At 47.0% G+C, this 26534-nt stretch overlaps 1 protein-coding gene across 1 annotated transcript in view; it reads right to left on the reverse strand.

Annotated features, from left to right (window-relative positions):
• kif1aa (kinesin family member 1Aa) overlaps positions 1-26534 on the reverse strand; it is a 67286-nt gene that overhangs the window by 12462 nt on the left and 28290 nt on the right. Inside the window, exons 14-39 of the mRNA XM_062555949.1 lie at positions 24060-24193; positions 23115-23194; positions 22593-22668; positions 21138-21217; positions 20907-21013; positions 20711-20791; positions 20170-20350; positions 19537-19609; positions 19109-19199; positions 18868-19016; positions 18328-18506; positions 17930-18067; positions 16491-16611; positions 16273-16406; positions 13104-13222; positions 12294-12379; positions 11894-12032; positions 11479-11641; positions 11148-11238; positions 10836-10954; positions 10680-10735; positions 8658-8766; positions 8117-8183; positions 7878-7962; positions 7575-7680; positions 4090-4116 (exon numbers count right to left, since the gene is read on the reverse strand). Of these exons, the coding sequence (XP_062411933.1) occupies positions 4090-4116; positions 7575-7680; positions 7878-7962; positions 8117-8183; positions 8658-8766; positions 10680-10735; positions 10836-10954; positions 11148-11238; positions 11479-11641; positions 11894-12032; positions 12294-12379; positions 13104-13222; positions 16273-16406; positions 16491-16611; positions 17930-18067; positions 18328-18506; positions 18868-19016; positions 19109-19199; positions 19537-19609; positions 20170-20350; positions 20711-20791; positions 20907-21013; positions 21138-21217; positions 22593-22668; positions 23115-23194; positions 24060-24193 (2791 nt within the window). The remainder of the gene's footprint in view (positions 1-4089; positions 4117-7574; positions 7681-7877; positions 7963-8116; positions 8184-8657; positions 8767-10679; positions 10736-10835; positions 10955-11147; positions 11239-11478; positions 11642-11893; positions 12033-12293; positions 12380-13103; positions 13223-16272; positions 16407-16490; positions 16612-17929; positions 18068-18327; positions 18507-18867; positions 19017-19108; positions 19200-19536; positions 19610-20169; positions 20351-20710; positions 20792-20906; positions 21014-21137; positions 21218-22592; positions 22669-23114; positions 23195-24059; positions 24194-26534) is intronic.

Genomic DNA, 26534 nt, shown 5'->3' on the forward strand with positions numbered 1-26534 from the left:
AGTTGAGCTTCACAGAGAGGAAGGCGCTTGTGGCAAAGGCCTCAAAAGACCGACACAGGTGTATACACTGATCGAAAAAAAAACTCCCGGTTTTCTCCGCTCACATGTGTTTCGACATGAGACAAATTCTGCTTTAGAAACTAGTGTTCATCCTTTCACCCAAAGGCTCTGAAGCAGGCTGCTTACAGTATCTCCTTCCTCATTTGTCCCATGGGGCATTTGTGTGGTGAGATACAGTTCATTTTGCAAGGAGGCTCTTGTTAATGTTGCTTTTGCAAGAAGACTTTTGTTCATCAATCTGGCCCCTGTGATTGATTCTATTCTACTACATGAGTGCTCTGTACCATATCTGACAGTTTTGTCAAAACAAGCCATAAAGTCACCTCAGTTGACGAACACTGGCTCGAATATGCAAAACATTAGTGGGGTGATTTGATTACAACATTGACAAATCCGTTGGAAGCCAGAGTTGCTCCGGCTACACCCCCCAGCGTGGGGCAGAGGGGAGCTGCCATAATGATGTACTCCTTCTCCCCTCACCAGAGACCAGTGAGGTGCTGTGAACCATCGCAACATGGGCCGCGCTCCAAACAAACCCCTCTCTCCCCAACCACGGTTCCCCCTTCAACCTCACCATCCAGCCCCAACACACTCACATCCCTCAGCGCTCTCGCTCTCTCTCTCTCTCACACACACACATACAAACACACAAGCTTACATTCACACTCTCACTCTCACACGCACTCTCATTCAGACTCACATTCACATTCTCACACTCACACACATACATACACACTCACGCTTACATTCACACTCTCACTCGCACTCACACACGCACTCACATTCACACTCGCACTCACATTTACATTCTCACACTCACACACACACACACACACACACACACACACACACACACACACACACTCGCGCCGCTGCATGCGAGCCTTTTAACCCAGGCACATAATCAGCCATCGAGCGCAGTTATGCCTCTGGCTCGGCGCCCGGCAGGGGGAAGCCTTAAATCTCCGCGCGCGCTTCAGTCAGATATGCAAGTTGAGACGAATGTTTCTGTGGGCCATAAAGCAGCGCACTGGGAGGAGGAGGAGGAGGAGGAGGGAGGAGGAGGAGGAAGAGGAGCCGGGGATGGAGCCGCTCCTGCAGGGGCCCCCGTTATGGGTCCCCCGGCCGGGCTGGACTGAGATGACCTGCTGGGAAAGAGGAGTTCTAGGACAGACCCCCACAGGGGAGCAGAAAAGGGGGTGGATGAGGTGTTACTCACATCAGGGAGAGGGTGAGAGAGAGGAGGATGGAGAGAGATGGAGGGGGTTGATGGAATGAGAGAGAGAGACAGAGAGAGAGGGAAGGAGAGAGAGAGATGGAGAAAGGGAGAGAGAAAGAGGGAGAAAGAGAGAGAGGCAGAGAGTGGTGAGGGAGAGGAGGATGGAGAGAGATGGAGGGGGTTGATGGAATGAGGGAGAGAGAGAGGGAGGGAGAGATGGAGAAAGAGAGAGAGAAAGAAAAAGAGAGAGGAGGATGGAGAGAGATGGAGGCTCAGGCGGTTGATGGAATGAAGGAGAGAGAGAGGGAGAGGGAGGGAGAGATGGAGAAAGAGGGAGAAAGAGAGGCAGAGAGGGTGAGGGGAAGAGAGTAGGAGCAGAAGAGAGATAGAGAGGGTGGGTGGAAGACTGATAGAATATGAGGGGAGGGGGGTGCAGCTGTATCTGTGGGTGGAGAGGGGACGCTTCAGTGAAGACAGGGTCTCACCCTTCCTCTCATCCCATCCCACCACTCACGCTCCAGTCCCAGGGAAGGAGAGAAGGAGGAAGAGAGAGAGAGAGAGAGAGAGAGAGGACAACTGGAGAGGGAAAAAGAGGAACTCAACACAGGTCTGTGGGAGTTCAAGGAAGCCTCCCCATCTTCCCCTCAGGCACTTGGAGAAGGCATCTCTCCCTTTGCACATTTTCAATCAGTTGTTTCCCCCCCACAAACCCTCCTCTCACCCCCCCCCTTTCTTCCTCCACTTTTCTAAATCCAAGAATCCAGGCAAAAGTCATGCTCTTGGCAAAACATGCGAGGAAACATTTGTTTTTGGAGTGTTTGGCTCACTCACACCGTAGCATAAATGAGAGAAGAAACTTTTTTTCTGTTGTTTTTTTCTTCTTCTTCTTCTTCTTTGTAGCAGCAGCAACAGCAGCAGCAGCAGCACAGGAGTGCGTTCAGAGGAGGAAAACGCTACCGCTGAGGTAATGGTTCCATGGATTACACTTTAACGCTCCGGGCTGTGCCTCGCCTGCCAGCGAGGATACTGTAAATGAAGTGTTCCTTTACGAACACCATTTGTGTTCGCAACACTGGCGGAGGGGCTGCTCTTTCTTTCCTCTCTTTTTTTTCTTTCCTCTCTTTTTTTCCCTTCTCTCTCTCTCTCTCTCTCTCCGACACCCCCCCCCCCAGCCAGAGTGACACTATGTGTCACTTTGTGAGAACACTGCATAGAAGAAGCTTCTTAAGGAGTGAGGGAGGAGGTTTTCTGTGAGTCCAGAACTTGGACAGAACTTTGTTTCCCAAAATCAACCTTTCAGATTGCGTAAGTAGGGTCCAGTGGGAGAGATTGTGATCCTGATCCCCACAGAGGGGTTCTACTGTTTGGTTTCTCCTAGTCCCCCCCACCCCCCACACCCCCCTTTTTGGTTGTTTCTATGTACATCCCGTAAAAGTTCACACAAAACAGAGACAGCGACCTGAAACAGTCCCACTGAAACCCTGCACAGTTCCAGCAACAGAGACGCACATTCAAGTGTAGCTCAGACCCATAAAAATGCCAATCGAAATACTGATGCGCGCAGTGAGAGTTCACACAAAACAGCAGCCTCCGACAGACTCCAAGAGGACTTCTCCTGGCCTCGCTTTTGTGTCGAGCTGAATCACTGCTGCCCTCTATAGGCCAAAACAATCATTAAAAAAATAACACAACACAAAAAAAGGGGACACAAGGCAGTCTGGATTATGATGGATGACTTCAACATAAAACAGCGAGGTCAGGACCCGTGTGCTCACTGAGCGTCGGGCCCTTTGTGCGTCTCTCCCACTCCCCAGCTGCAACCTGTAATCCACAGTTCACTGCTTTGCGAGGCGCCTTTCAATCACCTGCGACCGGCTCCAGCCGCTGATGCCGACGTTGGCCCCGCGCGGTGGAAACGCAGCTGGTGGAAGAGAAACACACGCGGGCAGGTACAAAGAGGGGAGTGTGTAATCATGAAAGCATCAGGCACAGGTCGCGGAGCCTGCGAGAAAGCGCCATAAAGTTCACTTGAGCATACCAGTGACCGTGGCAAGGCAGCTGAAGGGAGTGACTCAACTTGTGTGCTGCCTGCCGGGGAGGCTATTTTTCCCCCTGGTTGCGGTGTGTAGCTGCAATGCATCATGGCCCTGATCTGGTTAGACTACAATTCAAGAACATTGTCGGAAACTCTTGTGCAGGACAGAGCTATGCGCCACTCTGTGGTTTGTTATCAAGTTCCTTTTGAAGCAATTGAAATGAAACTAATGCTGGCCTCCGCAACACCTCCAGCGACATAGAAAAAAAAATACAAAAATAGCCAGACAAAGCCAAAGCGAGCCATGCAGCTTCTGCTAATGTCCAACTTAAACCCCATGGCAACATATACAGACATAGAGACAAACACACATAATCTATACAGGCACACACCCACACACACCCACACATACAATTCATAGGGGCGTGCATTCACACACACATACTGTACACACACACACACACACACACACACACACACACATTCAGAAAAGACACACAAATGCTATCACAAAGGGAGCCACAGAAATTCTCCATCACATCTTAGGAAGAGTAGACACACAGTAAAGAGGGACACCAAAAGAAGTGACTAACAGATCATCCACAGAGCCCAAACAGACAACAGGAGGGAGAATGATGAGAGTGATTTCAGTGATTTGCAGACCAAAAAGACACATGAATGGGGAAAAAAAGAAAACAAAGATGTGTAGCTACTGTGTCTAAGTAAACAGGGTGAGAGAGGAGCGGATGTAATAAATAAATCATAATAAATATACCTAGGCATGTCCGAATCAAGAAACTGTCTGCGAAAACACAAAACAAACATTCCGTTAGTGGACTGGAAGGGAGAGAAATGTCAAGAGTCAGCAGGTCCTGAGTGGTGGAGAGACACAGAGCTGTGCAGAGGTCCTCAAAGACAGAGACTCACATCGGTCTGCCCACAACGGGAGCCATTTTGGCTCAAGGGCGACCAGATGCACCTCTGCACAGGCCTGTGCTCCCATCTTCTTAATTGTCCCTTTGTGGTGGCCAGAGGACCCGGGCTGAACACATGGTGGTTGGGGGCAGCAGGGCGGTAAGCAAGAGTGGTTGCACCATCAGAGAGGAGGTCACAGGACAAATAACATGGGGGGGAGTAGGGACTGAACTGAACACTGGATTATTGTCCAGGACCAGGACTATTCTTCAGGGTGTTGGCTGGTTTTGTAGAAGATAGTCTAGTGATAATACTGACAGTAATCATCAATACTGGGGTATGTAACGCTGGTGCCATGTTGACGTGATGTGATTTTATGGTAACGTGTCATGCTATGGCTGAACTGAGTCACGCTGCGGTCCAAGGCACTTTCCAGTAGGTGAGTGATCACGTGATAGAGTGTTGGTTAGCTTTTAGATGTGCTCCTAAAAGGAGGAATGATATGATATCAGTGTGGGGTGATTGTGTTTGGCTATTGTTGGTATCATTCCATGCACTTGAAGCTACATCTACATTAATCCCTGTTCTGTTTCGTTATGAATTCCATTATCGAATTTGTGATGCACACTATATAAGCGTGCATGTTTGACTGGGGCCAGTGACTGGGAGTCTCCTCAGTGAAATTCTTGGCGTTGAGAACCTCTATACTGGCCACAACATTTAAAGCAAACTGTTTTCCATTTCCATTCCACATTACCATCATTTCTGCTCCATTTAACATTAGTCACTCAGATGATAGAGGAAGACCCCATACCAGAGATTCATGACTTCATGATGGGGGAAACTTGACCATAAATCAATGTTCCACACTGATCTACATAAAAATGTTACGGCCGTTTTGGAGGGTCCTTCATTATTCAGCAGGGACGGGAGGTTGGAGGTGTGTAGAGTGGTAGGGGGTGGTTGGAGGGTGACTCATGCGCTTTTATCGGAAAAACTGTTCCTGGGTCAGTGAGGGGATGAAAGGGGTGAGATCACAGCTGAGCTCATCGTGGCTTACATCGATGGCCTTATTTTTCAGCTGCAGTGCCGGGCATTAGCGGTGTTGGTTTCATCGGGGTGTCGGATGCCCAATCAAACACAGGTGCTGCGCTCTGTTTGACCTGATTTTCGGGGGTGTTTCGTGTTGTCTTGAATGGGATGCGAGGGCATGCACTCGCGCGAGTGCATGTAATGGCTGTTTCACTCTGACGTCCCCGTGACAGGTGGCGTCCGGGCAACATATCACTGTGACGAGCCAGAGTGACAGCTGGATTAGTAGAGTGTGTAGCCGAGGCAGATTGATGGTGATGAGTGTGCTGATGGAAAGCACACGTGGAGATGATACTGATGCAGGAGTGTGTGCGTGTGTGTGTGTGTGTGTGTGTGGTGGTCAATGACAGAGATGAGGGGTGGAATGACCGACGACACATACACAGCGCAAACAGGCACCAAAGGGGAGGGTCGCAAAGCCAGCATAAAGGTGACAACGTCCAAACGTGCCAAACAAAACAAAACAAGACATTCATCTTGAAAATAACGTTAAATACAAGAGAAACAAACAAGAGAATATCTTGATAGAGGTGCTCAACAGTTACTGTTCTCCAATTGTATGTTTAGACTTTATATTGGTGACCATATTGTGCAGGTGACCTCCTACATCTTGACTGATAGAACCACATAGTGTTTGCAAAGCTTTTGTTGCATGGAGGGGGATTGCTGAGAACTGATGTGAGTAAAAAAATGAATCAATGAAATAGTTAAAAAAAAGTAACTGCATAAGTTCAGTCTGTCTATCAGTCAAGCTGGCTATCGCCGAAGCATCTGAAGCGTTTCCTCATCCATAGCCACTCAGCTATGGGTGCCATGCAGCAGCCTCTTAGCAGTCATTCAATGCAGGAGCACTCCAATCCCTCTTCAAGAGACCCAGTATGTGTGTTTGTGTGTGTGTGTATGTGCGTGTGTGTGTGTGTGTGTGTGTGTGTGTGTGTGTGTGTGTGTGTGTGTGTGTGTGTGTGTGTGTGTGTGTGTGTGTCTGTCTGTGTGTAACCCCAACTTCATCATACACCATGATGGAGGCTCACATTAGAGAATTAGAGAACCGGCTAATAGCATTAGCAACACCTAATAAGCTCTTGAAAACCTTTTTGAGGTGACACAGAAAACTTGACGGGGTAACACACTACCCAAGGGGAGGTGACAGTTCAAATTGTGGACAGTAGCTGCCAAGTCCACATCAGCAGCTCAAGCCACCTGCAGGTCACAGGCAGTTGAGCGGGAATGTCTTGCCCCAAGCTCTGCAGTCGCCAACAGAGAGCTTGCAAACCACTAGCTGTCAGTCCTGGACTGAGCTACACATAAGCAGACTACGGCGGGCGTTTGTGTTAGGTGTGTACATAAAAATGTTCAAAAGGAGCGGACATTTAATTTCTTAGGAAAGTTGGCAGCGGCGGCCCCCTTTCTCCAGCAGCACGCCTGTGAATTCAGCCTTTTATGGGTTACTGGCGATGTCCTTCCCTGCCACCACACCAAGACCCTGGCAGAGACCTTGGCGCTTTTGAACAGAGGGGGCATGGCGTGCTGTTTTTGTCGGAGGGGACCAGAGCCCCCAATGCTTTGATCAAACGCCAGGCCCCAAATACGGCAAAAGCCTTGGACAAAGCGATGGGGCAATCTGCTACAAAGTGGCACTTCCAATAAATAGTGGCACTCTCGGCCAACATAGTGAATGAGCAGGCTAGTCCTGCGTGAGGGGTGGGTACGGTTCTGATGGCTTAAGCCAAGAGCTGGAGCGAGTGGTGAGAGGTACTGCCTGACTTATATATACACTCTGCTGTGGGTGTGGTGCAGAGGGGGAAAGGGTCAAATTCAAACAGAACCACTGTATGTGAGTTGACATTGAAATGGTTCTCAATCTTCAACACAAAACCACTGGTATGAACAAAACAACATTATCTAGCAGGAACTTGTTAAGCACTTCGTGAAACACATAATATTTTTGCTCCAAATGAATAATCAGAAGTATGTGCTGTGAAAAGTGAGTGCAATTCAATTGATTCTTGCCGTGGAGTGAACATGATTCTTACCGGCATTCACACAGAACTATTCTACTGTCTCCATGGAAATCAGACTGAAATATCTCATGCTGTTTGTTCTGTCTGACTGCCGTTCTCCTCTTTTTTAAAGAAAACCTCCTGTGCTTGAGAAATCAATACATGGATATTCATCCCATGTTGTATGAAAACAGATCGAACCATTGCCTTGTGTCTTCCATTTGTGTTCTGTCTACATTGTTGAGAGGCTCACCTGTCATCTTGCGTGGGTCGGACGTATCCTGCAGCCAGGATATTGAGTGACAGGATGTTGGGGTCGATGATGGTCTCGTCCGCCTCTGGTGTGTTGCGAATGCGCCCTAAAAAAAGAGGGGAAGAGGCCAGAATTAGAATGGACACTGAATGACCAGACATGTAGAGAAATTTGACTGGACCGACTACGATCCAGTTGTATTCCACACATTCTGAGATGGACAGTGAAGCGGGATGGAGAGTGTGTAGTGTATGCATGTTAATGCAGCAGTACTTGGGAGGGTTTATAGACAGGCTCACTCACCCACAACCAGCTCACGGACCTCCTTCCACTCAATATCACCCCCTGACTCATGTACGATTGTCACTGTGATTCTCCTCTGGATACCCTTTAATCAGAAAAAGACAGAGGGAAAAATTAACATGTACATAAGTGTACCTGCAGGAGACTGATAACAGTTGCCATTTTGTTCCTTCAAAGAAACTCTAAGCATATATGATAACCTTATTTTGCTTTCAACTACGGCTGTTAGTATTGGCTACCTGGTGGAGCAAGAAGTTTCCGTGGCAGGGCATCCCTCCTCTGTGGTCCACCACCGCTGGGATGTAGCTGGAGGAGAGAGAGCGAGGTCATCAGCATATATCACCTCTACAGGTCTGGCCTCCTATGCTATTCATTCACCAGTTTACCCGTAATCCAGGCCTGATGGCTAACATAATACGCAATCATCTCCCACTCCTTCACTGCTCCAATCAATCGGCTCACCGTGCCCAGGGACATACGTTAGGCTTTCGCTACTTAAATTACATTTTGCAGACCGCGTCGCATGATCCTGCCATCAGCTAAATGTAAAAATCGATAGCAGACGTTCGGATTGAGGCATTGACTGACTGCTGCTTGACTGGAACGAGCGCATCAATTTCCACGGGCCTTTCCACCGAGGAGGAGCTGTAGCTGTAGCGCTCCTCCTCCCCTTTAAGCCGCGGTGACGCGGTCATTTTTATCTCCGTCTGACAGGCGGAGGGACGAGGCCCCGTGAGGCCCGCGGGGCGAAGATGATGTCTGGGCGCACTGGACACTCACTCTCCATTGGCCTCCAGCTCGCAGATCTCAAAGAACACCATGAGGTCGTATTTACAGTGGCAGGGCCCGGCAGTTGGACGGGTCAACGCCGTCAGTTTGGTGGCAGGGACTGTGAGAGAAAAAGAGAGAGAGAGAGAGAGAGAAGGAGAGAGGGATAGAGAGAGAAAAATAGACAGATGGACAAGAAGAGTGAGAAAAAGAGAAAGCAAGAGAGAGAGAGAGAGAGTCAAGGAATAAAAAAGAGAAATAAAAGAAAAGGGGGAGAGAGGGAAAAGAGCGTTAATCACGAGAGAGGTGGCGTAGCATGGCAGGACAGGGGAGTGGACACCAGCGGTGAGAGAGAAGCACCACCAGAGGCTGGAAGAGAGGGACGTCAGTGTTAGAGTGGAACAGGAAGTCAGGAAGACCAGGGTCCAGTGGAGGAGGAAAACCTTTAGTCAGGACACCTGCCATAGGATCTCACACATGTGCTACTGTAGCAATCCCTTCACTCTGACCACTGCTGTAGGCTAGGAAGCCCACTGATAATTAGCGCTAAATTAGCCATCATGATAACAGATCAATTAGTATTATCTACTATATTCTGTAAAATAAGAGTGATTCACATGTAAGGTATGAAATAATAAAACATTGCGACAACTTCAAGGGTAATGTGCCTTTTTAGAGCCTTTGAAGGATGTCAATGTGAAGGGATTACTGCAAGTAAACATTTGTATCTGTGATTGAGAGACAGCAGTAAAGGATTCAGACACATGCATTGGATCAAGGTATGATTTTGAACACATTCACTCTATAGACATATCTACAATTCTTTGGCGTGCGGTTTTCAGTCATTTCTGGGGGTGGGGGTCTCTTTGGTAGTCTTTGTATGCTACAGTATAAGGCCACATGTCCATTTGATGAAGCGTTCAAAGGAGAAACTGAGGGGGGAAAGTCGTAGATGAGCACTTAAGACACATCAGAGCTGAGCCTGACCAAAGCCTTGAAACCATTCTCAAAGATTTCCACAGCAGCTTTTGTTTCTCACTCTACTGTAATATTAGAATATCACTATTATTATAGCATTGCATACAACCAACTATCATCTCTCAGCTACCATAAAGGCACAACTATTATAGTATATTTATCAGTACTGAACTGTCCATCTTCATCTTCAGCATTAAGATATATGATAGCCTAACGTGTTTGAGAAAAAATCACCTGACAATTACAAAAACCTTCAGCATTGGCCTCAGTATAATTGAGAAGTATGAATTATGTTGGTCCCTATAGATAATTACAGAATTCAGCAAAAAACTAAGTGATAGTCCCATATCCCAGCCAAATGTAATGTAATGTAATATTTGAGTATGAAAAGGGCACTAAGATAATGCTAACCGCATTGTGAGGCGCATACCGCTAAGATGGCTAAATGCTAAGGTCCAGTTTCAGGGCTTTGGTTCTGGCTTGGCACACTGGGGTGGTACCGACCCGGCTTCTGGGCCTTAATGACTGAACAGATAGAGAGGGGCGGAGCCGGCAGGCTGGCCCGCTCCTCCATCTCACAGATGAACGAGGCGGCCACCCCGGCCGCAGACAGGGCGTGGCACGACAGCGAGTCCACCAGCACCCCGTTGAACACCTCAGGCACCAGGTAGCGAATGAGCTCCAGCGTCTTCTCTTGGTCGGACGGGGTGTCTTTGTCTGCCTCTGCGCACCCACAAACACACACACATACACACACACACACACACACGTACACACATACACACAATATTCATACACATACAGAGCATGCAGACAAGCAACGGAATACAATGGTTCAACCCCCAACAGAATGTGAGTTACTGGATGATCTCAGCCATCACCTTGACAACATGGGCAACGTATAAACAAACAACAAGACAACACAAAACAAAAGGCTGTGTTTTTCCATACAACATACAATGACTGTCTATCTGAAACCTTGGAAGTAAATCATGGTTAAGGGAAAACATCAGTAGGCACTGGTCTTGCTGTATCTCATTTATACAGTTTGTTTACCTGGTTTGGAGAGAGGCATCACTCGTGGAAATTGTCTTCTGCTTGGGCGAAGAGGGCTGCCATTGACAAAGAACAAAAAACAAAGACTTACCATCTGTACATTTCATACTACATATTACCTTAATTTAGGATTGACATTTTTGCTATTTATTGTACCTGATGAGGTCCTTGCAGAGTGGTGGGAAGGGCTGTTTCTGATAGTGGCCAAACACCTCAAATACAATGGGCTGCGTCTTAATGTACTCCACAAATGACTTGGTAACCTCGACAGCAATCTGTAGACAGAGGTCAAATCAAAGATCCTTGATTAGCTTCAACCCTCTCTTGTAAAATGCTTTTATTTGTTTTCTCAAAAGGCTACACAAGCTCAGAGTGAACATCTTTGGATACACAGTACATATGCATAGCATCCACATTTCATTGCCATCATAACCTTGTCAAAAAGCTACTCTCTTGTGTTATACTCACATTCTGCACATGGTAAAATCCTAGAGGGGGCCCACGACCTGTATTCTTCAGGGGCTCAGTGGAGAAGGCCTCGTCATGCCGGTGGATAAAGCTTTCAAAGGGTCAGCATCATAATAATAGTCAAACATCCAGACCATAATATGATCATATATGCATCTTTTTGATATATCTTATTGATATATGCATTTTAGATGATTTACAATTGTCTTCTACCAGAGTCTTCGTTTAATTGGTGATTAACTCAAAGGAAGAATCGTGCATCACATGCAATGTAACTGCCCACTAACTTGAAGTCAAATGAATGATTGTCTGAGTAGTGGCAGTAGCTTACTTGAACTGGCAAAAGATGTCGGCATACTCCGCAGAGATGCTGGAGGCCTGGAGCACTGTGACCCTGAAGGTGAACACATTCCCGATCCTCAGGTGCTCCATGGCCCCTTCCAGAGGCCCCTCAAGGCCTGCCTTTAGAGGGTTCTCCAGCTCATCCGGATTGGCTGCATTGGAGACATAAGACAGAGTGTGACACTGGGAATACTTTTTGTGATTGGATATGGAAAGCACGCATTGAAATGGAATGACAATAACCATGAATGGATGACAAGCTAATACCATCATTACTAAGTGGGAGAAACCGATAGCCTGTTGCTAGAAGTTCCATTTTAATATTATCACACCCTAAAGCTTTTGCATCCATCACTCTATTGTCTTTGTATGGGACATGCATCAGCTACCTCCAGGGTGATCACCTGCGCAGGTGTTATTGTTGACCTCATCTGCTGAAGGGCCCATCTCTGAGTTCTGCCCCTCCCCCTCTACGATGCGTAACTCCTCCTGGGACACGCCTGTCCGGGACAGACCCACCAGTGGGCATGACTCGGTCTGGAACTGCGAAAAATGAAATGTGTTATGTTCAGAGAGGTCCATCTGCACAGCAGTCGAATGAGATCAAGATTAATCCGGCGAATACATTTCAATATTTACATTCAATTATTAACTATGAAAGAATTATTCAATTCAATGCATATTCATCCAGATGTTGTGAGGACATGCAATCATATATGGTCTCATTTTTATATTTTCAAATGAGGTCACACAATCTTATGTAGGCATGTTTCAGCACTTGTCTGGTGTAGGTGCTGACCCTACCTTCTCAAACTGCTGGTCTTCAAAGGCGATCTTAGCAGTACCTGACTGCCTGACTCCGGAGCCATAGTCTGGAGCCTCCTCATCGGCTGGAGGAAAACACAGAGCGCCTTCACTTCACTTCCTCTAGAAGTACCACTCTCCCCTTCCTTCAGTTGACCAAACCACCCACACGCATCCATCCACAACCAGCCATCCACCCCTCTAGAAGTACCACTCTCCCCTTCCTTCAGTTGACCAAACCACCCACACGCATCCATCCACAACCAGCCATCCACCCCTACACATGCATGCACATATGTCTGCAGCTGTGCACACACACACACATACACACGCATGCACATGCAACACTGGCATATATGCTTTATCAGGACCATTATGCTTTAAAGGGACAACCCTGTCTATTGCCCTAAGTTATAGGGTCCTGAAAAATATTATGTCTGATCAATATAGATTTAATGCTCACATTTCACACGTATAAGAGGACAATACACAGACACAGCTCATCAGCTTAAAACACATATAGCAGTTTTACAGGGACCAGTTACGTAACAGATACACACACACACACACACACACACACACACACACACACACACACACACACACACACACACACACACACACACACACACACACACACACACACACACACACACACACACACACACACACACACACACACACACACACACACACACACACACACACACACACACACACACACACACACACACACACACACACAGCCCCAGGGTCATCTTGCTCTCTCACTAGCGGAGGACAGATGATGACCTCTGGGTCGGATGTTACCTGAGATGGCCTGCACTGCCACCCTGAGGAAGCCCTTGACCTCGCCCTTCTCACTCACAATGGCCACACGGTGCACCAGTGGCACCGGGTAGAGCAGGTTACTCAGATACACAAAGGCCCTGAGAAAGAGAGAGAGGACGAGAGACAGAGAAAGAGGGAAAGAAAGAAAGAAAGAAAGAAAGATAAAGGACAGAGAGTGGTAGAAACGGGGGGAGGGAAGAACAAAAGATGGAGCACAACAAAAATCAGCAGGTTTTTCAGACAAAACACACAAACATAGCACTGGACAAACAAACACGACACCAAGCCGGCAAAAGCAACTGAACTGAAAAGCTGGGACGACTCTCACGGCGGCCATGACTGCTCTGGGCAGCAACACAAGCTGGGGATTAATTCTGACCTCGACTCTGAGCATGGTCATCACACAGTTTAAGGCTATCTCTGGTGAGGTTTAGGAGCATGGGGGTAAGAGAAGACTACACTCTTATGGGGAGGCAGGTAGGCCAGTTAAGTGATGTTGGGGTTTCAATGTCTGTATGTATGCATTTGTATGTGTATGTGTTTTATTGTGTACTGTGTGTTTTGTGTGTTGTGTTCACATGGTTCCAGGACTGTGATATCAGGCAAGCTAACAATTTTGTAAAGAGTGACTGATCATTTTAGCATTTTAATCCATCTGCACTAATAGTATTGTCTGGGGAAAAAGAAACATACCAAACACAATATGGCAAAATAGATTTTGCAGTGCTATTATAAATTATACAAAAGCATACATTTAATTGAGACAGTTAATTAGTTTAAATATAATGGCCTTCACAAGCCTACAAAATTACCGTAGCTGTTAATTATAGACTAATTATAGATGACAGATCCTGACAATAGACCAAGACAATATGCAGCTCCTATGTGACTCTTTCTGTGAGTTACTTCACTCTTGATCAAATATTTAAAGTACTGTATGAAATATTGATTCTATGCTTTCAGTTTGTCAGAATTTTAAAACCCTTTACTTTCTGACCTGATGTAAATGTGCTGTTATTAAGTACTGCATTTCCCAGAGGCCAATGGGGGTACACATTTAAAGGGAAAGGAGTGAGGAGGCGTAAGACAAGATTGGTGAGGTGCAAAGAAGGCATGCTCAGGACCAAAAAAAGTCAAACTAAAATAGCATTAGGCTTATCGACTCAAAACAAAATTAGATGGAAATTATGTGAAATACAGACCACAGATACAATTCAATCACCACTGCTGACAGTTCCAAGTATGTTTAAGAAAAATAAAATAAAATAAAAAGATGAAAATCATAAACACACCTTCCAGACCAACTGTTGTGCTACTGTGTGCAAGTGCAAGTTTATGCAAAGGTGAAAGCCAATTACTCAAAATGTCAAATTTGACAAAAACAAAATGATAGGAAAGAGAATGTGCTCTGGCATGCCTGGTAGAGTCAGCTGCAATAGAAAACCAGCTCTTTCAACTTGAGATAACAGTCTCCCTGAATCACCACAGAAAAAAGAACCGATTCATTTGGATGAATCGTTTGTTTGGATTCACAGACCATTCATGCCATGAGCAAGAAGAGGCAACTACAGTAGACATCTCAACAAGTTAAAGGGAAGTAGCCCTCCTTACAAACGTCATAGTGTCTCAACAAGCCAACAGGAAATCTGTGAGGCACAAACCTTGGCAAAAATGAAGTGCGCAATTCAAAGGATAAACAAGCTAATTTCACTGAGAATCATCCAAACACCAATCAGTGTAACTGCGTGAATCAGTGACAGACAAAGCTCAAGGTATGTGCTCACAAACAATTTGGGTGGGACACTATGTGTAATAAAGAGACTTGGCAAGATTTTGAGGGGAGTAAGTAAGAGTTCTGACGTCGCACAATTCAATCTAAATGTGTTTGTTCTACCAAGCAGGATATCCCAGGACAAAAGTAGAACGTAACAGTGATTGCACTGATATGATTATGGATTGAGCAATCACATTATCCATCATGCTAAGTAGATGTTATTCTGAGCTCTGAAGGAACTGCCTACCATAACTGTACACTAATCTACCAAAGAGTGTCCCAAAATGTGCTGCCTCATGTGTAAAAAAATCTCCATTTTACAATTCTGAAGAAGAATGGTGTTTATTAAGTTCCATTCTCACGTTATGCAGCTCTATCGATCCCTGTCATGTACCACGTTCAGTCAGAGAGAACTGCAGAAGGTGAGAATCGCATTTAGATTGTTCTATCTGCATCTTTGGCAATACCTGGGTCGGTCTTTGAGCTAGCCTGTCTGTGCACGCAACAAAGCATACGTATGAGTATGGCCTTACGTGTGCTCTCTAACGTGTACGAGAACAAGCATGTCCCTGCTGCGGTTGTGTCTGTGGTCGGCGTGCGACTGCTTTGGGCACAGAGTTTAAAGGAGCTGGCCTTGGGCTGCGTTCACAGAGCGTGGAGAACCTTGCGTGTGTGAGCGGGCCCCGTAAAGGCCTTAAGAGAGCGCGGCCAAATGAGAGACGAGGGAGCTGGTAGCCCTGGCCCCTGCGAGGCGGATTCCTACGTCCCGCCGCCGTTCCAAGTGAGGTCATCTATCTTTCCCTACTATAAAGGGCTGGCCTTCGCACGCAGGCACCATCGCCTGTCGTACGGAGGAGGCTTTTCCAAGCGGGTGGAAACATGGCCTTGTAAAAACATCACTAACATGGTCTAAGGCCTCGATCGAGGAGTTTCCCGGTCTCCACCCACCCACGTGTACACTCGCTACTGCGTCAAAAGGAAAGCAAATAGAGAGAATATGCTGTGTGAAGGGGAGCGTGTGCTTCTAGAGGACATGGCCATGTCCACGTGTGTGAAGTGCATGCATTGAAGAGGTGTAGAAGACTGTGTTTAGGTGCAAACGGGTCTTCTGAATGTCATTTATTTTACGTTAATGAGTGCATGAGTATTGCATGACCAAGGCTGTGAGTAAATGTCTATACCTGTGTCCACAATAGGCAAGCATGTGCGTGTAGGCACTTGCAGGTATGTTGCGTGTGTGTGTGTGTGTGTGTATGCGCGCGTGTGTGTATGCGTGTGTGTGTGTGTGTGTGAATGTGGCACACAAGGAGGCCCTGCGTCTCAGTGTGAAAGAGCTAGTTTCCTCTTCCAGCATGCTCCCGTGACCTCACCAACCTTCCCACTACACTGAATATGGGCGAGCGGTCGTAAAAAGGGTCCGGGCCTTCGCCAGAGCGCGGGCACAGCACCCTCTCTTCCTCCTCCTCCTCCTCCTCCTCCACATCACCATCCTCCTCCTCTCCCCCCGACTCCGAGCACGGGTCGTCCAAAAAGATCTCATCATCATCATCATCGTCCAGGTCATCCAAATCCTCCATCCCCTCCTCCTCCACCCTCCACCCCCGACGCCAGGGGTCGGCCAGCTCGGTTAAGTCCGAGCTGGGGTTGGAGAGGGTGGGGGAAGGGGTGGGCTCGCTCATGCGCTCACTCATGCATGCGTGGAAGATGGGGTTTCTGGTGTCCCCAGAGAGATGGAGGGATGAGGAGAGGAGAAGGAAAAGGGGAGAGGAAATGGGAGGAGAGGAGAGGAGAGGAGAGGAGGAGGAAGTGGACTAGGGTTAGTAAGAACAAGAGAGAGAGACAAACACTGGTTGAAGTCTAGACGAAGAGAGGAAGGGGGCGACCATATCACACCCACGGCAGCACAAGTCCCTTTGTGGGGAAGTCTGCTGTGGGACTGTAAATAATCTACATGTACTGTATATCTTTAAATTTGAGCTCCAGTCTGAGTCTTAACCAGACAGATATTGACAATTCGATGAACAAATCAGCTAGGAAATGTCAATTATTTTCTAGCATAAATGATATAGCAGATACCACATAAATGATTCAGCAAATATCATGTGATATATAACATTAAATATGCATGGTCAGTATGTGGTCATCGATTATATATTAGTATAGAATGCCACATGTCCACTAAAGAGTCTGACGTTACAGACATGCTGTTTATCTTTGGACAGACATAACGGGATTTCTTCAGACATTCCAGGGACACAGAGTGTAATGGTTATCACAGACAGGTGACCTGAGTATAGAGAGGTAGCAGCCATTTTCACGCCCCGCTGGTCGCTAGCGCACCAAAGCACCAGCCATGTCCTAAAGTGTGTCAGCGTCTGTGCGCATGTGTGTGTGTGTGTGTGTGTGTGTGTGTGTGTGTGTGTGTGTGTGTTCTCTCGTCCATCTTTCCCGAGGGGGTACCGAATAGCATCAGCAGCGTGCGCCTCCGCCCAGCACTCACTCCTAATGGCCTCCGATCTGATCTCTGCAGCGCTGCGTACTGTACAGCGGCCGACCGTAACGTTACCGTAACGTTTACTGAGGAGGCCCGTGAGAAAGCAGGCCATCAGTGAGCCCCTTTCTCCAGTGGCTGCTGGGAGGAGACGGCCTTTGTCAATGTCAAAAGCGTCCTATCGTACAGTAGCAAATAAACCACACGGCATGTATCAGAGCATGTTCTAAAAGCCTAGTTTCCATACTTGGCATTCACAGGTTTAGAGCAGGTAAGCCCATTCTTTTCAGAGGGAGTTTCCCTTATACAGTTTTCAGTTGCAACCTTGACTAAATCCATTTGGCTCTTGCCTGACTCCTGTGTCAGTATGAGATTTTACTATTAATATATTGTAATGTGGCTTGTGGCCATTCAGGGACTGCACATCTCAAGGGCTGTACATCTGAAGGGAATTAGGGCATTCCAGTTCTAAAGCATTTTACTCCAAATCTTAGCAAAGCACGCATGCCCGCACAAAGCTGTAACCGCTGTAGCACTCACCTTCCCACCAGACGGAACCAGGGGAAGCGGTCGTAGAAGGGGTCACCACCGGTCAGGGCGCTGTCGCAGTCCTCCAGGGCAGGGCTGGGCACCTCTGCCGCCCGATCGTACATCTCTCTCATCAGTTCCAGTCTTTGCCTGCAGGGGACAGCAGAGAGTGACAATTTAGGTCAGTCACACAGCCCGCGCTACGAATGCTTGTCTTGCTACGCTCTCTAATGTTATATAATGTTGCGTCATGCTGTAAAATGAGTTGTAATATCTGGGTGTATTAAAAGCAGATGAGACTGGGGATGTATGGAAAAACGTTACAACAGGGACTAGTCATTTTGTATGAAGTGCTATGGCACAGTAAAGAAGTGCAGCGTGTCTTCCAGCAGCACAAGTCCCACAGGCACCTAAGCTTCTCCAGGGTCCAGTAGTGGGTAGCTCCATTCTTCTGGTCCTGCACCTCTACGGCCACTATGGTCCGGGGGAAGGGGCGCTTCTCCCGATCTTTGGCTGCCTCAGGGGGCAGCAGATCCGGGGGCAGGGGGGAGTACAGAGTGTCCGTCAGCAGCACAAACTGGAACTGGACCTGTGGGCCAAAACAAAGACGCACGTTAGCACCATACAACCCCCTAAGTATCCCCAAAAAAGTACTGTACAATACACAGTCTTTTGAAATCCAAAACTAATGTACTAGTGATAAGTTAACAAAATAAATCATTTCCATGTCCCAACAATTTAGGAAATAAAAAACAAAGGACAATTTGAACTATTTATTCAGTCATTCATTATTGATGTGCTGTTCTCTGGTATCACATGCATTCATACTGTATGTGTTTCTCTAAATTCACAAATGAGAACAAATAAACGTTAAATGATGTTAAATGTGACTCTCTTTTTTAAGATTCCCTTGTTATGAATGCTAAGCCCAAATTCAGAGGCTGTCTGACCTTCTTCTTGAGCTCTACGCTGATGGCGTTAGCCTCCTTGAGGAAGATGGCGTTGCCCCACAGCAGGTCCCTGAGGGAGGTGAACTGGTAGCACCTCCACTTGCGGAAGCCCCACAAAGCCAGCTCTGTTTCTCGTTCCGTCCATTGTACTGCGGGTAACGACGTTTACATGAGCAACCATTTTTAAAGTCACGTTTACATGGGGTTTCTTTGTCATAAATAAATAAAGAGACCATCTCACCTTCCTCTTCAGGCTCCTCCTCTTCCTCAGCCACCTCAGGGTAATATCTGTCCACCTGCTTCTGCAGGGCCTCCAGCCTGCTCTCATAGTCCTGGAGGATGTATCATAAACACAGTGTACAGTACAGTCCATACAGTACAGCTAGGGCACAAAGTTACTCTTAAACATATTCATATCATACTACATATACATACTATAAAGTAGATATTGCATATGCTAGTGTATAGGGAACCACACTCTTAGCGTATACGATCCCTGATATATGACTCCATGACTTGTGGTGTTGATTTCCACTTGCTACAGACTGCAGTGAGGATCCAAAGACATGTGATATACCTGCCCATTAATATGAGTGAGTGTTCCCTTTACATGACTCTGAGGTGTTGTGTTGTGTACGAGTGCTGTAGACCAGCGTCTCTCTCTCTCACCAGTCTCTGCTGCTCCAGGAGGTTGTTGGTCTCCTCTCTCTCGCGGCGGTACTGCTCCTCCAGCTCCTGCAGCCTGGGCAGCACAAGGACAGGGAAGGAGACACAGAGAGACGACCCTCAGGGATAAATCATCAAGCCTGTCCAATAGTCACAGGACCAGCCCTTTACAGCCATCTATCTATAACATTCACTCACTCATGACCATATCACATCCATTCCTGTCCAATAGTCACCGGACCAACCCTATACAGCCATCTATCTATCCATCACATTCAGTCACTCATGACCATATCACATCCATTCCTGTCCAATAGTCACCGGACCAACCCTATACAGCCATCTATCTATCCATCACATTCAGTCACTCATGATCATATCACATCCATTCCTGTCCAATAGTCACCGGAGCAACCCTATACAGCCATCTATCTATCTATCACATTCACTCACTCATGACCATATCACATCCATTCCTACTTCCATCGATCCATTCATCCATCCGTTTATATCCTACCCAACTCCATGCCATAACTCTCTCTCTAACACTCACTAATAATGCCCCACTCTGTGTGTCTGTATCCGCACCCCTCCTTTTCCAATATCTCTCTCTCTCTCTCTCTCTCTCTCTCTCACCTTTGGTCCATCTCCTGCTTCATGTCGATGCCCTGTTTCTCCAGCAGCTCCCTCTGAGCGAAGGCCCAGTCCACGGGCTCCACGGGGGTCTCAGCGCAGGGCGTGCGCTCCCGCTCCTGGCGCGCCTGCTCCGGGTGGTTGAAGCGGAACACGTGGCTCTTGCCCAGAATGATGCGGTTTCCTGTACAAAACCAAGCACACAATGGACAGATTGAATTTAGATAACAGTGCCATTTTAAACATTCCTTTTAATGGCTTTGATGTCATACTCATCCATTTCCTTTCAAACGGCCAACGGAAAACGTGTCATTAATAAACTTTTTGTACCGTAATTTCCCAACCATTAGCCGCGCTTATACTGTACATTGATTTTGCTACATTTCTTCAGCTATGAGGTTAATACACGGGCACAGTTAATATGGTATTAATATGGTTTTGTTTCTTTTAACTCACATTAAACACTGCCCTGCGGCTTATACACAGGAAATTACTGTAATTGTAAACACTTTTACTTAACATGGCAATGAACCAAAGACCCAACCTGATCTGAGAACTGTGGGCTCCGTCACCCTCTTGCCATTCACATATGTCTCAGCATCCTCACAAGGCTCCAGGATCACCGCTGGAGAACAATATTAACGGGAATTCTATGTCATTAAACCAGCCTGACAAAAGTAAAGTCAATGAGTAAAATAGTGTGAACTTAACGGTAACATTCTTGGATGTGGCTCACTCACCTTCTCCATTGGGGCCAGTAGCGCAGGTGAAGATGCAGTGCTCATCCTTGATGAAGTGGCCACTGAGAACAATATCCTGACGGCTGCTTGCGTCATCGCGACCAACCCTATATCAAATAATACATATTATTCATTTGAAATGTTTTACTTTGAGGCTACATTTGATTTTATTCAACAGCCTTACATGTGTTTCCAGAGAGGAGAGTTAGTGATGGTGGTTAGTTTACTTACCTTGTGATTCCCTCTTTGATATAGTATAGCAGGCACTCAGACATCAGAGGGTCTTCATTGAGGTTTACCAGATGGGGAGTCTGGTATCAAAACAATAGGATGTGAGTGGTTTTCCTTACACAACTCTACACACTACATCACATTTGACTGTCACACCATTCTATAATTCTCAGAATAGTAAACACACCAAGTCCATGCTTCAGCAACAATCCTTGTCTATCAGATCTGCAAACAGAGAAATAAGCTATTCCTCAGTTTGCTGCGGGGCACCTCACATCAGAGAAATCAGGCCACCTCTAATAACACCTGAGACACTCAGATAAAGGTCAACAAGATTCAATCACTCAGGACCATTTGGAATCAAACAGCCAAACTGCATTCAGCAGCGTGCAAGTGTGAAGGGCTCCCACGGGAGGCTGGAGGAAACACACAAGGGGCTCACACAAAGCTGCCTGTGTCCATGGACACACACACTGGAGGACTAGCAACTGTGTGTGTGTGTCTGTGTGTCTGTGTGTACAATCACAAGTGCACATATGTGTTTACTGGAAGACACACACACACACACACACACACACACACACACACACACACACACACACACACACACACACACACACACACACACACACACACACACACACACACACACACACACAAATGAAGACAATAAACCACTCCAGTGACCTGGTCAAAGCATTTAATGTGTTTGCTCTGGCCATTCTGGACACTTGACTACTTAAAGCAGCGCTTTCTAACCAGCTGTGGCGCCGTTAAAAACATGAAAGGCACACTCTGCTTATCTAAACGATCTCTGAACAAAAATAATTACCGCACTTACAGCTATACGGGCTAATGCCACCAATGAGAGCCTGATTGAGTAGGCTACAGTTCACCGGCACTGTCTTTGTGCTATTTGTTTACGCCTCTTTCAAGAGGACACTACATATCCATACGAATGGCGAGAAGGCTCTCCTCTAAAGAAGAACGTCTTGGCCCTTTCATCACTGCATGGACTGAGAGGAAGGAGAAAGAACAGAGCGCTCAGCGACAGACAGCCGAGACTCAACAGAGGAGGAGGAGGAGGAGGAGAGAAAAAAAAGGCAGACTGAGAGGCTCCAGAAGCTCTCCATGGCAACCAACCTCATTGGGGGAGAAGAGGCCCACTGTGTCAATGAACACGGGCTGGGGCTTTCTCTGGGGAGACTTCGGCAGGGGGCAGGGAGCACAAACAAAATGCACAGAAATCAACCGGCTGTAATCGTTAAACACTGACCTTGTTGCAATAATCCCCCCCCCCCCCCCTCCTCCATTCCCCTCAGTGGGGCTCAGTAGCTGGACTGGAGGACTGGACTGTAACTGTACTGGCCAGACCGTGCCGATGCTGAGGTGCTGAGTGAGTCATGGGACTGAGACGGCCAGAGCCATCTGGGGTTTCTGCTGGAGTCTGTTTACCTTTTTGGGTGAAAAGACGCCCACCGTACCGCCATCTTCCCTCATGGCCACACCCATCTCGGCCAGCAGAGCCTCACTGTGCAAAAGCAGAGTCCATGTCAGTTACAGTATGTCAATTTTAACACAGTGTGTGTGTGTGTGTGTGTGTGTGTGTGTGTGTGTGTTTATGCTTGCTGCATGGAAGTCTAGTGCAGATAGTGTAGTGTGTGTCCTTTGGGGGGTTGACCCTACTGTATGCACGGTACACACGCATGTGTGCACACTCACATGTGATGCATATACGCAGGGCTCAAACAAAACAATCCATGTCCTTGACTAGCAATAGTTAACTGAGAAGCAAGTAAATAGCTCTCTACTGCTACTGCACTGTGTATACTACACTCTTAAAATGAATGTATTGAAAATAACACATCTCTGTTTCCAACAAATTCATTTTAAGAGTGTATGTGAAGAGAAGTTGCTAGGTTTATGTTGACAACAAAAGGTGTTTATGCAAAACTGACTGAGAGAACACATGCTCACCGTTCCATGCGAATGGCCTCTGTGCGGCGAAGCTTCTCCTCCCAAGTCTCATTGAGCTCAGCTATGATTTTCTCCGTTTCCTGGTTGGCATGGCAAAGGAGAACACATCAAGTCAAGACATGCCGTCCAGCGCACTGCTACTACTAACACCACCACCCACAGCATCAGTATTCACTGCTCACTGCACTGCACTAAACTGATGAGGGATACAATTTCACAGCACAAGACAGCTCCAGAACCTGAGGGCAGTCATTTTACAAACATTCGAAAAGGTTAGAATTCTATTAGGCTCCAAATGAGGCATTATCATATTAAATTATTTCAAAAGTAGGCCATGGAAAGGGCACAAATGGTACGTTATAATCTGAACGCACACGCAGGTTAATGCTATAGAGGATATAGAGATGCCAGTGTGTCAAAACTCCTACACACACCATCACTGTCTCAAATTCAGAAGCAATTATAAGAGTACACGCCTCTGCAAATCTCTATCATTTATCATAAACAAGCTGTTCATTTCTATACACCAGAAAAAAGAGTGTTTTTTTATAGTGTGTGTGCTTGCAATCACATTTCCTACGAACATATTGTTTTTACAAAATGTGAACTTTTTCTTTGGCTCTGTGATATGTTTTCTGCTCATGGTTTCCAAGAATACCTGAGATGGTCGTATGTCTTCACAGACACTATCTACTGTTGTGTTCACATAGAGCTGACCCAAATCAAAAGAAAATGATTGACGCTGTCATGTTCAATCTGAGCACAGCATCAAAAACCACCACACAGCCAGTTTGAGCCAGCAACCTTACTGGCCATTTTTGGTTCCCAGAACATTCTAGTTACGTAAGCCTTTTGGTTCCAGCAACGTTCCCTATATGTTATTTTTGGTTAGGTTTTGGTTTGGACTTAAGTCTGTGGGGAACTGTGGTATAAAAGAAGACTCACTTTGAGCCTCTCGATGGCCTCCTCGCTTCCAGGGCTGAACATGATGCGGTCATGCAGACTGGTGACCGAGCCGGCCCGGCTGGACAGGGCGGAGAGAGACGGGGACGGACTCATCCCAGTCATGGCATTGGTCACTGTGGAGAGATCACCTCTTTGATTGACAGCCTGCCCACTATTGTTATTGTTCTTGTAATCGGATAAGTCTGTCAGGGAGGGTGGGCAGGGTAGGTCAAAGGGGTGCGGAGTGGACAGACGAGGGGGGGGGGGTGGCCAGAGACAGGGAGGCAAGAGGACAGACAGAGAGAAAGGAGGCAGACAGAAAAAGGAAGAGAAGAGAGAAGGAAAATAGAGAGACAAAAACAGAAGAAAAAAGACAGAATAAGTGAAGACGTGTAGAAGGTGGAAATGAATAGGAAACAAGAAAAGAGAAGAAAACAAAAAACCAAGAGGCTTTTCAAAAGTGCGACTCAAGAGGACAAGGAGCAAGAGAGTGCAGATAGCAGATTTCAGATAGACTGAAAAAGGAGGGAGGGGGAGAGTAAGAAAGAAAGACAGCTGAAGCACAGAGCAGCTTAGGGGCCAAAGAGCAGAGGACCTGGCATCACAAAGCACGTCCAGAAGCAATCAGCCAGAAGCACTAACAAACAGCATAGCCACCTTCTCATAGAGACCCTCATAGAGACCTTCCACTCACACTAGCCTTGTGTCTTCAAGGCCACCGTCATGCGTCATGTCTTCTATTCTGTACATGTTCATCAGCTTTTAACACTGCAACCCTCTGAAGGTTATCTCTCATAACTATCGATTGAGTTTGGGAGTCAGAAGAAAATAGCTGATGGATTGGAGGATTGTATAATATCACAGTTTGGGGAGATGACATTTGTGTGAATCGATTCACCTGACCCAACCGGAAGCACCATAACCCCAACAGGACAGCAACCCCCACTCATGCTGGGTGCACTCTGTTTGTCTGTGAGATTTGACTCCATCCTCCTTGGTCCATATGGCATCATTTCCCTTCTTTTTTTTTACGAGCTTTTGCCGGTCCCCTGGTGAGCAGCGTCTCTTAATTACATTTACTGTATTTGCAGTTCAGCAGATGCTGCGCTTCTCTCCGAGGCGGATCTGTCCATCCATCAGTGGCGGGAGGCTCTCAGGGAGGGAGACAGGCTGGCTGAAGGCCTCCCTCCACAGCCAGGCCCGAGCAGTAAGCCACTGGATCAGATTACATGTTAAAAGGCACCCGGCTCCCATTATGATCTGCTGCTGCTGAGCCACTGTGAAACTAGCATGGCCAGATCCATTATGCCAGCGGAAACTATCCCCCACCCCCCCATTAAAAATATGGTCATTTGGGCACGTGTGTCAGAAAGATGATTTCTTATCCATTCTGCCATGCAGGGGGGGGATTTGTTTGGCCCATAATGGCCTGTCATAAAAGCTGTTAGTCTGCTTATTCCAGCTGAGCATGAGTTATTTATTTTGCAATTAACAGCCTGGCCCTGGTGTTGATAAACTGGATTTAATAAATCCACCTGCACCTTGTGGCATGTGCCCATGCAGGCAGGCTATGGGTGGGTGTCAATGCCACCGTGTACTGTAGAGTCAGCTAGTATCCTGTGAGTAGTGCTGCTGCTATAGCAACAGGGATATATTCAGTTTGAGAGATGAAATTGGATGGTAAACAGAATAAATGAATAGAATCATCTATCTATCTATCTATATATCTATCTATCCATCTATCCATCTATCTATCTATCTATCTATCTCTATGGCGATGTGCATTCTATTCTGTACACACACCAAGTCATGCTTCCTGTGCTCGTGTCGTCCAGATGCGTCCTGTCATGATGCAACGCGAGCTGGACAAAGAGCCTTTTGATTGGCCAGCAGTGGGCCCAAGGCCATGGGAAGTGCCTGTCCATGCGGGCTGGATGACCACAGACAAGCGCACCCTTGATTCGCAGCAGTGGCTCTATTAGTTTTATCTGCCTGCATCAAACGGATGAGAGGCTTCTCTGCAGACAGCAGCACAGCTGCTCGCCAGTCCTGTTGTGACTGCGAGTGGCTCATCTGGCAACACTGCGGCCCCCGAGGGCTTCTGTTACTCCCACTGACAGAGCTCTCTCATCCAGCCCCGCTCCGTGATCCTCTTACCTTTAACCGAGCTGGATGAGAACCGAGACCAATCACTTCATACCAGGCAACAAGACAACATTTTAAGCAGCCATTGCAGTGCAGAAATCAGCCAGCAGGGGGTAGCATAGCTCAGTGCCATGTACAACACAAGGAATTTACCTCTGCCCTCCTTTTCTCTTTATGTGATGTAAGAATACCTCCACGGCCTTACATTCACATTCTAATTCACATCATAATAAGTGACACATAAACAGGTCCTCGCTGAGGACAACACAGATACAACGTTGTCATGACGCTGAAGCCAGTGCGGATGGCCATGCTAACGCCAACGCAGGC

This window comes from Sardina pilchardus, chromosome 15 (genome assembly GCF_963854185.1).
Source record: "Sardina pilchardus chromosome 15, fSarPil1.1, whole genome shotgun sequence".
NCBI classification, from domain to species: Eukaryota; Metazoa; Chordata; class Actinopteri; order Clupeiformes; family Clupeidae; genus Sardina; species Sardina pilchardus.